General features: G+C 49.8%; 1 protein-coding gene across 1 annotated transcript in view; it reads right to left on the bottom strand.

Annotated features, from left to right (window-relative positions):
• Positions 1-8,948: 8,948 nt before the first annotated feature.
• CDH22 (cadherin 22) overlaps positions 8,949-10,066 on the bottom strand; it is a 140,422-nt gene continuing 139,304 nt past the window's right edge. The window contains exon 13 of the mRNA XM_017877905.1: positions 8,949-10,059. Within this exon, the coding sequence (XP_017733394.1) occupies positions 9,721-10,059 (339 nt within the window). The 3' untranslated portion in view covers positions 8,949-9,720. The remainder of the gene's footprint in view (positions 10,060-10,066) is intronic.

Here is a 10,066-nt window from a genome sequence, read left to right as displayed (position 1 = left end):
AGGCATGAGTCAGCAGCCTTTCAAAGAGGTGTCCCAGAAGCTGCTACATGACAATTCTGCTCCTATTTATTGGTTGGGACTCAGTTCATGCATGGTTCATACACAGCTGTGAAGGAAGCTGGGAAATGTGGTCTTTGTAATAGAAGGCCATGTGCCCAGCTAAAGTTTGGGGCTTCTCTGATTAAGGAAGAAAGTGAGACTGTGACCTCCTCTCTTCCTCACTGGTCTCCCTCTCACTTCTTTCATCCTCTAATCCAGCTTGGGCAAGTAGCCAGGATAATCTTTCTAAAATGCAAATCTATACATAGGGTTGCCAGATTTAGCAAATAAAATACAAAATTCCCAGTTAAATGTGAATTCCAGATAAGTAATATATAAGTGATTTAGCATAAGTATGTCCTGTGCAATATTTAGAATACTAATCCTAGAAAATTATTTTTTATTTATCTGAAATTCGCATTTAACTGGGCACCCTGCAATTTATCTGTCCAGCCTGTCCCTATACTTTTCATGGTTCCCCACCACTGTCAGAAAAGACCCAATCTCTCTGGAAGGCTCTGCTGGGCCCTTTGCAATCTGTTCCCCAATGGACCTGTCTAGGTCCTTATTCCGTGAACAAGTCCTGCACTGCTTCCACTTTCTCCAAGCCCCAAAACCTTTACTTAAGCTCTTTTCTGGGAGACTGTCCTTCTCCATCTGAGAAGGCCCATGCACCCAGAGGCAACATGGCTTCTGTGGCTCTAGATTCCTGGGGACATGGTAGGGATGAGCGATTATTTGCTGAATGAAATGATGGGTCCAGGGACACACGCAAATGAGAGGCAAGGTTGGAGTGGCTCCCTCACATTCTGACTCTTTCTACAGTGTTCTCTGCACCCAGATGGGCTCACGTGGGCCCAGCACTGGTATCTCTGTCCCTGGGACCTTCATTTTCAACAATCCCACGTCTGGGCATGGCACCCCCCAGCACACAGGGGTTAAACCAGCCTTGGAGTTGGGAGCTGGAGCCCATGGAATCGTTCCTGACAATAAAGCTAATGAATCCCTCCTTGCCGTTTTCTCTTGCACAATAACATTTAATCATCATTTGCACAGAAGATGAGAAGTTTGCAGCAGATGCAATTCTGCGTGACTGGCGATTTCTGCGTGTGGGCACCATTCCTGCCGTCCCTAGCACACCTGACGGTCTGGGACTGGGCAGGCTGTGCCCCAGAGAGGGTGTGTGTGTGCATCCACGTGACAAGGATCTGACTCCACATACATGTGGGAGATGGGCTTTAGAGGCACGTGTCTATGTGCGTGCTTGTCTGTGGGGTTGAGTTAGGCACATGGGGCNCTGGGCTTGGGATGGGAAAGAGGATTTGTCCTCACCCCTCCTTCCCCTTACACCATACCACCTTTTCCATATCCTAACAACTGCTGTTTATTTTGTGCTTACTGTATGCCAGGGCTGAGCTAGGTGCTTTAGTGGGGGATCACTTCCTCCTCTGAACAACCCTATGGGGTAGCTGCTATTTTAGCTTCATTTTCCAAAGGGGAAACAGAATCACAGGGAGGATAAAATAAATGGTCTAAGATCACACCTTAACATTCATGAATGCTGGATCAGGAAGGAGCTTTAGGAATCTGTTAGGTTACCCCTCTCAGCTGCCCCTATTTCACAGCTAGAGAAACTGAGGTCCAAGTGACTCTTCTCCCTCCACCTGCCTCTGGTAGTCCGCAGGGCTCACCCCTGACTGTCAGATCCCATCGTTTTACACACTGTCCCTGTGCCTCCTACTCTTGCAGTTTTAGCTCTCCTGAAGACACCAGTGAGCAGAAAGACCTCTTTAGTCTCCGCTCCTCCTCCTGAGCTCCAGCCCTACATTTCTACATCTTGTGCATGTGGCCTGCAGGCCCCTCAAACTCAGCATGTCTAAAATCAAACTGATCTCTCCTGACCCCAGATCCAAGGCTTCTCCTGGGTTCTCTGGCTCATTACCAGCTTTGCCGCCCTTGTCACTCAAAGGCTGAAGTCTTTGACCTCCTCTACCCGCCATCCCCACACCCAATCAATTGCCAACTCCTGCTGGGTCTTCCTTCTAAACTATTTCTTAAATCCACTGACCCAGTTTAAGCCTCAATGTCTCTCTCTGACAGTCCTGTGTCAGCCTTTCATATCAGCTAGAATTAGGTTTGGCTGCTTGAGACAAAAGACCAAAGTGTCAGTGACTTTGACAAGTTGGAAGTTTATTAGTCTCTTATGTGAGCCAGGTCTGGAGATGGGAAGTTCAGGGCTGGTATGGTAGCTCTATGAGGTTGATAAGAACCAAGTCCATCAACAGGGTATGACCTTTGTCCTCATGGCTCAAGGTGGCTGCTTGAGCTCTGGCCATCTCAACTGTGTTCAGCAAGCAAAAAGAAGAAAGGGTCAGTAAAAAAGAGGCAAAAGGCATGAGTCAGCAGCCTTTCAAAGAGGTGTCCCAGAAGCTGCTACATGACAATTCTGCTCCTATTTATTGGTTGGGACTCAGTTCATGCATGGTTCATACACAGCTGTGAAGGAAGCTGGGAAATGTGGTCTTTGTAATAGAAGGCCATGTGCCCAGCTAAAGTTTGGGGCTTCTCTGATTAAGGAAGAAAGTGAGACTGTGACCTCCTCTCTTCCTCACTGGTCTCCCTCTCACTTCTTTCATCCTCTAATCCAGCTTGGGCAAGTAGCCAGGATAATCTTTCTAAAATGCAAATCTATACATAGGGTTGCCAGATTTAGCAAATAAAAATACAAAATTCCCAGTTAAATGTGAATTCCAGATAAGTAATATATAAGTGATTTAGCATAAGTATGTCCTGTGCAATATTTAGAATACTAATCCTAGAAAAATTATTTTTTATTTATCTGAAATTCGCATTTAACTGGGCACCCTGCAATTTATCTGTCCAGCCTGTCCCTATACTTTTCATGGTTCCCCACCACTGTCAGAAAAAGACCCAATCTCTCTGGAAGGCTCTGCTGGGCCCTTTGCAATCTGTTCCCCAATGGACCTGTCTAGGTCCTTATTCCGTGAACAAGTCCTGCACTGCTTCCACTTTCTCCAAGCCCCCAAAACCTTTACTTAAGCTCTTTTCTGGGAGACTGTCCTTCTCCATCTGAGAAGGCCCATGCACCCAGAGGCAACATGGCTTCTGTGGCTCTAGATTCCTGGGGACATGGTAGGGATGAGCGATTATTTGCTGAATGAAATGATGGGTCCAGGGACACACGCAAATGAGAGGCAAGGTTGGAGTGGCTCCCTCACATTCTGACTCTTTCTACAGTGTTCTCTGCACCCAGATGGGCTCACGTGGGCCCAGCACTGGTATCTCTGTCCCTGGGACCTTCATTTTCAACAATCCCACGTCTGGGCATGGCACCCCCCAGCACACAGGGGGTTAAACCAGCCTTGGAGTTGGGAGCTGGAGCCCATGGAATCGTTCCTGACAATAAAGCTAATGAATCCCTCCTTGCCGTTTTCTCTTGCACAATAACATTTAATCATCATTTGCACAGAAGATGAGAAGTTTGCAGCAGATGCAATTCTGCGTGACTGGCGATTTCTGCGTGTGGGCACCATTCCTGCCGTCCCTAGCACACCTGACGGTCTGGGACTGGGCAGGCTGTGCCCCAGAGAGGGTGTGTGTGTGCATCCACGTGACAAGGATCTGACTCCACATACATGTGGGAGATGGGCTTTAGAGGCACGTGTCTATGTGCGTGCTTGTCTGTGGGGTTGAGTTAGGCACATGGGGCATGGGTATGAGTGAACTATGCTGGGCCTGCTTAAAGGGGCATGTGGACAGAGGTGGTTAATGCCTGAGGACACGTTGTCTGGAAGTTGAGGAACCTACACGGAGACAGGCAGATGCACGTATACCATTGCATGTGTGTGAGTGCTTGGTGCAGATCTGAGTATTTGTTGGAGGATGGCTGTTTGTTTAGGTGCTTATAGGTGATCGTGTATATTATGTTCATACACATAGACCTGTGTGCTCACATGTACAAATGCATCTATGGGACCATACATTTGAATTTGGAGTTTGTAATGGACTGTTCCTGAGGTTACATTTGCTTTTCTGTGAGTACATACAAATGTGCATATGACTGAGAATGAGAGCATGGAGTTGTATGTTCATGCACAGAAGCACATGTGAGGGTATGCACACATATGTGCTGTGTATTTGGAAGTTTCTGGGGACACACATATGTTAGTGAATGTGTATGAGTATATACCTGAATGGGAAAATATGTTTGCTTATTGAAGAGTACCAGTGGACACATGTACATGCATGTAAGAGAACTTATCTATGGCAGGCATGTGTATGCTCTGAATACAAACATGAGTACACACGAGAGCTTGCCTCCCGTGCATGCATAGCATGCTGGCATGTGTCCACATTTGCAGACCTGCAGGGATATGCTCTGTGTGTATCGCTGTGAACATGTCTGCATTGTGCCCACAGGTGTGAACGTGTCTGTGGGTACGACGTGTGCATTCATGTACTGGCATGCTCATGCACACACTGGAACATGAGCCATCTCGCGTCAGAGTGAGGGCTGACAGGGTTGCATTTTCCAAAGGCTCAGCGACCAGTGACAGAGCTGGCCTGGGAGTGCTTGCTGGCAGGAGGTGAGTGGAGCTGCTGATTTGTGACCTGGGGGTGGGCTGTGATGACGGCTGGCTGACGGATGCAGGCGCTTAGACGCCCTCTATGACAGCAGCCGGCTCTCTGAGCTGCCTGAATCAGGAGGTGGGAGGTTAGTTCTTGACCTGTGCTGCTCAATACTGGCTTCCCACCTCCCTGGTGCTTGTCTACAGCCACGTGAGGACACACACACATTGGTACACACCAGAGACACAGACCCTGGCTTGGACAGTGGTCAGCCAGCCAGGCCCCTCTGTCCCTCTTGCTCCCAGCTCTGCCATCCCCCTGGAGTGCCTCCCCTTCTCACCAACATGCTTCTCTGTCCTCCCAGAAACTCGACTCAGAATCAGAGTCATCTAGGCCCTGTGCAGAGCTGTGGCGGGTGGGAGTGTAAAATGATTTCAGGCCTTTAAAGGCTTCGTGCCCTTGGGCAAAGCGTGGTTCATCTGTGAGCCCTGGGTTCCTCATCTCATCCTCATCAAACAGGCCTAATGAAAGCACCTGCTTGAAATCAAACAAGGCAAATTATGTAAAAGCACTAAACACAGTAAACACGGCATCCATTCTCCATGAGATTTACCTATCTTAGTATTAATTATGTACGGTGCTGAGAACAGGGCCTGGCATGCTGCAATGCTATATAAGTGTGCTGTCACCGTCATCACTACTATCATCATTGTTGTCATTAATATCCCTGGTTCTGAAATCCTTGGCCAATTGCACATCAATTCTTGCTCAAGACCCTGAATACTCTTTTATCCCATGATAATGATGGCGACGATGATGATGACAATAAAAGGGGAATATTTTTATTTTCATCTTCCTAGATGCCTTGTAAGGAGGGCAGGCACGGTAAGTGGAAGGGTCTTTATTTTCTAAGCTCCTCAATAGAGCTGGGTTTGCTCATTTGGAGCCTGGAGCTGGCATGGTTGTATTTTCTGCCTAACACAGGGAGAGGATTTGGAACTCTTGGGGAACCTGGTGGGAACCAATGAGACAGATGACCAAAAGCTGTGTGTTCCATAAAACCCTCCTCTGTGACCCCAAGTCATCAGAAAAGCTCACAAATGCTTGGAATGAGTAGACACCTTGTGCAACCCAGTGAAAGGGCAGGACTCACTGGATTTCACTGTGGGCTGGCTCAGCACCCAGTGGAGACAGCAAGCGTGGATGCACGAGCTAGAAGCAAAGGGGATTGAGGGAATGTTACCTTTTCCTCTACACCCCACTCTGGAACTAGCAGAGATCATGGGGAGGCTTGAGGACTTCTACAGGCTGTGGAATGCGGTGGTGGGTAGAGGAACGAGCTCTCCCAGAGCACAGACAGGGACTTTTGGATACACCCAAGACATATGTTTGGGGCTTCCTGTGTGCCGGACACTGTGTATGCTGCTGACGGGGTAGGTTCTGGGGACCAGAGCACCCAGGTGTAAATCTCAGCGTCTCCACTTATTAGTCATTTGATCTTGCACAAGTTACTTAACCTCCTTGTGCTTCAGTTTTCTCACCTGTAAAATGGGGGATGCCTCATTGCGTTGTTGTGGGATTAAATGCATTGATTTATGTAAAATGCTCAGTAAGTGTTAGCTGTTGCTATTGCATTTTATCCTTATTGCAACCCTATGAAGTAGGTGGTCTGAGCATATGCACTTTATGGATAAGAAAACGGAGGCACACAGAGGATAAATAACTTGTCTGAAGTCACACAATGGCTGGGCGTGATGCCTCATGCTTGTAATCCCAGCACTTTGGGAGGCCAAAGAGGGAGGATCACTTGAGCCTAGGAGTTTGAGACCAGCCTAGGCAGCATAGCAAGACTCCATCGTTACAAAAAATTAGCTAGGTGTGGTGGTGCATGTCTGCAGTCCCAACTACTTGGGGAGCTGAGGTGAGAGGATCAGTTGAGCCCGGTATATTGAGGCTACAGTGAGCCATGATCGTGCCACTGCACTCCAGCTGGGTGACAGAGCAAGACCCTGGAAAGAAGAAAGAAAGAGAGAAAGAAAGAAAGGAAGGAAGGAAGGGAGGGAGGGAGGGAGGGAGGGAGGGAAAGAAAGAAAGAGAGAGAGAGAGAGAGAGAGAGAGAGAGAGAGAGACAGAAAGAAAGAAAGAAAGAAAAGGGGAGGAGGGAGGGAGGGAAAGAGAGAGAGAAAGACAGAGAGAGAAAGAAGAAAGAAAGGAAGGAGAAAGAAAAAGAAACAGAGAGAGAAAGAAAAGAAAGAAAGAAAAAGAAAGAAAGAAAGAAAGAAAGAAAGAAGGAAGGAAGGAAGGAAGGAAGGAAGGAAGGAAGGAAGGAAGGAAGGAAGGAAGGAAATCATACGGTGGGTAAACAGAGCCAAAGGCTCAGAAGGCAAATCTGGATAAATAATGTTCTTTATTTCTGGCAAGATCTTTGACTCTGTGCAACCTTGGGTAAGTCATTCTCCATGTGTGAGGTTTAGACAGGATGTTCAAGGGACCTATGACTTCATGTCCATGTGTCCCTCTGGACATATACTCTGCCTGTGACCTCCTTCTTGGTGGGGTCAGTATCTGCTAAGGCAACCAGTGCATGTGGAAGGGACAGGCTTGGAGCCAGGGGGACCTGTGCCATCTCTGCTGTGTCCTATACTAGCTGGGAGACCTTGAACCAGCCACTTTATTTCCCTGGGTTTCAGTTTCCCCCCTTCTACAATGGAGCTGGCAACCAACCTCAGAAATGCTGTTGGGCTTCTGTATGTGAGAGCTGGGCACACAGCGGTGAGAGAGGCAGCTGCAGCTCTCCTCAGGGGTCCCCAAGTTAACATGCCCATTTGTAGTATGAGCTATAGGAACCATGGGTTAAGGGTCCCACATGGGATGATTTGGGGGTTCCCAGATTTCCCTCCACTTGGGCTTACCATGCTAGCCCCACATCCCTGCCACTGGCCACTCTCAATGGACTTTAGAAGACATGTTCAAGTTGAGCAAGTTATCAAGTTCCTTAACCTGGCCTTCAAGTTCTTTTCACAACTACCTCCAACCAGCCTTCCCTGCCTCATGTCCCACCACTCCTCCACCCTGTGATTCAGTCCCAAGGGCCACACACCCTTCCCGAAGCTGCCACATCCTCTTGCCTTCTCCCCACCCCAGCCTTTGCAGATGCTCTTCGTTCCTCTTGGAACACTCTTGCTCACTTGGCCACCTCACATCCCATACTCATTCTTCAAGACCCAGTTGAAGTTACTTCCTTTGGGAAGCCTTCCAGGATTACTCAGTCTTTCTTTAGTGCTTCCAGGATCTTATTCTGTCAATTCGACTACTCTTACCAAACACATTATTTTTGGCTGCTTCAGCTCCCTGATCCACTTCCTTCCTCCAACTTAGGTCTTGAGCTACTGGAAGGGAGGAACTACCTATCATCTGTGTAACCCTCGGCAGTTTACTACTCTCTTAGCCTCAGATTCCTCATCTGTGAACTGGGGCTGACAGTACCTAAATGAGAGAAAATAATGCAGGTAAGGCACTGGGACATACGGGCCATCTCTAGATCTATCACAGTGGACCTTGGCAAATGTGGGAATGAATGAGAGCCCTCTGGGAGGGTAAGAAAAATAAGGCTAATAAGCATTTATTGGGAACTTTCCACATGTCAGGAAGGCACTGAGTTCAGAGTTTAACATCCACTATCTCATTTAAGACTTTTAATAATCCTTTAAGGAAGAGACTATCATTACCCCCATTTTACAGATAAGGCAACTGAGGCTTCATCAGTGGAGGACCTTGATGAAGGATGCCCAGCTAGCAGGAGCTGGAATTCATGTTGGATCAATGCGGAATGAATGAATCACTTGGGTGTGGGGGGAGGTGGGAGGACAGATAACCTGTATCTTATAATCATATGGTTTTAGAGCTGGAAACTCTTCAGGTGACTTAGTCCAGGGGTTCTTAATTTGGGATCCATGAGTGGGGAGACTGATGGGTTCCAAAGCCAGACAGATAAGGCTCTTACCCAGTGGTTTCTGACCCCTCCCAGTGGTTTCTGACCCCTCTGTCTCCTGTCAATCCTTGCATCCACTCAAGTCCTGGAGTCACCCAGCTTGTTCTTGCTTGGCTCCGCTGGTGTTTCAGTGTGGTCTGAGACTCCTGAAGGCTCCACAGTTGCTGGGGGTGTCCTTATCCCCCACGCAGGGCAGGATCAGGAGCTGACAGTTGCAACCTTTTCCTCTCCCCTTGGAGATGTAGGGAAAAGGGGAAGGGCATCTGGAGCAAGGGAGAGAGCTCAGACCTTGGAGGCAGACACACTGGGCTTCTAAGAACCACAAAGATAAGAATAGTAACAAAGGCTAGCATTTATTGAACACCTACTATGTGCCAGGCACTGTCCTAACCACTTGACACATATGAACCCTTTTCAGCCTCACAACTCTTCGAGGTAGGTTCTGTTATTAACCCCATTTGACAGATGAGGAAACTGAGGCCCAGAGAAGTGAAGTGACTTGCCCGAGGCCAGGCAGCTGGCCAGTGCCAGAGGCTCTGCCATTCACTGGCCAGGTGCCTTTGGACGGGTCACAACCACTTCTCTGGGGTCCTTTCCCCTTCTATTCCGTGCAGGACACCACCTCATGGTTTCTCTGACGACTGAGCTGGTCTCTGTACAGCGTCCCAGCACACAGTAGGTGCTTAGTAAATGAACAGCCTTCTTTCCTCTTAACTCTGATGGGGAAACCTGGGGTGGGGCATCTCAGCGGCGTGCTCCCTCCAGCATTCTCCCCCAGGCCAGGATTGAGTGACCCGTCCCTTCCCGACTCTGCAACGCCACCCCCATCTCCCATTCTAACCCCAGAGCCACGCAGCGCCCGCCCGGTCTCGCCTCAGTTTTAATGCCGTTGGTCAGAATCCCGCACCTCTGGGCTCCCAAGTTGTACCCCTATAGGAGGAGGAGCGGGAGAATCCGCTCCTAGCAAGTCCTCCTCCGTCCGGCCGCCGAGGGAGGGTTGGGAAGGGCAGGGAAGGGGGTCCGCGGGGAAACGCGTTGCCTGGGGGCCCCGGCGTGTGCTGGGCTGGTGAGCAGCCGCGCCCCGACGGCAGGGCGCGGGGCTAGGAGGCCTGAGCCTCGTCGTCCCCGCGGTGGCCGGCGTAGAGCGCGGCCAGGGGCCGGAAGCGCGGACCCCAGCTGCTGAGATAGGCGAAGTCCTGCTCGGAGCCCGACGAGCCGCTGTGCAGCGAGCTGAGCGAGCCGGCCGGTGAGTCCGCGCCCTCGAAGGCGTAGGTCTGGAAGGCGTCGTAGGGCGGCACCGATAGGTCCCCGTCCGCCAACGCCACCTTGCGGCTGATGAAGTCCCTGAACACTGAGAAGTCCGGCTCGGGGCTCGGCGGCCCCTGCGGCAGCGAGTGGCGCTCGGAGGGTAGGTGGGCCTGCGGGGGGCTGCCCGCGCCCCGCCCG

This window comes from Rhinopithecus bieti, unplaced genomic scaffold (genome assembly GCF_001698545.2).
Source record: "Rhinopithecus bieti isolate Rb0 unplaced genomic scaffold, ASM169854v2 scaffold_10347, whole genome shotgun sequence".
Lineage (NCBI taxonomy): Eukaryota > Metazoa > Chordata > Mammalia > Primates > Cercopithecidae > Rhinopithecus > Rhinopithecus bieti.
Note: the sequence above shows the minus strand (reverse complement) of the source record. Positions and strands in the feature narration are given on the sequence as shown.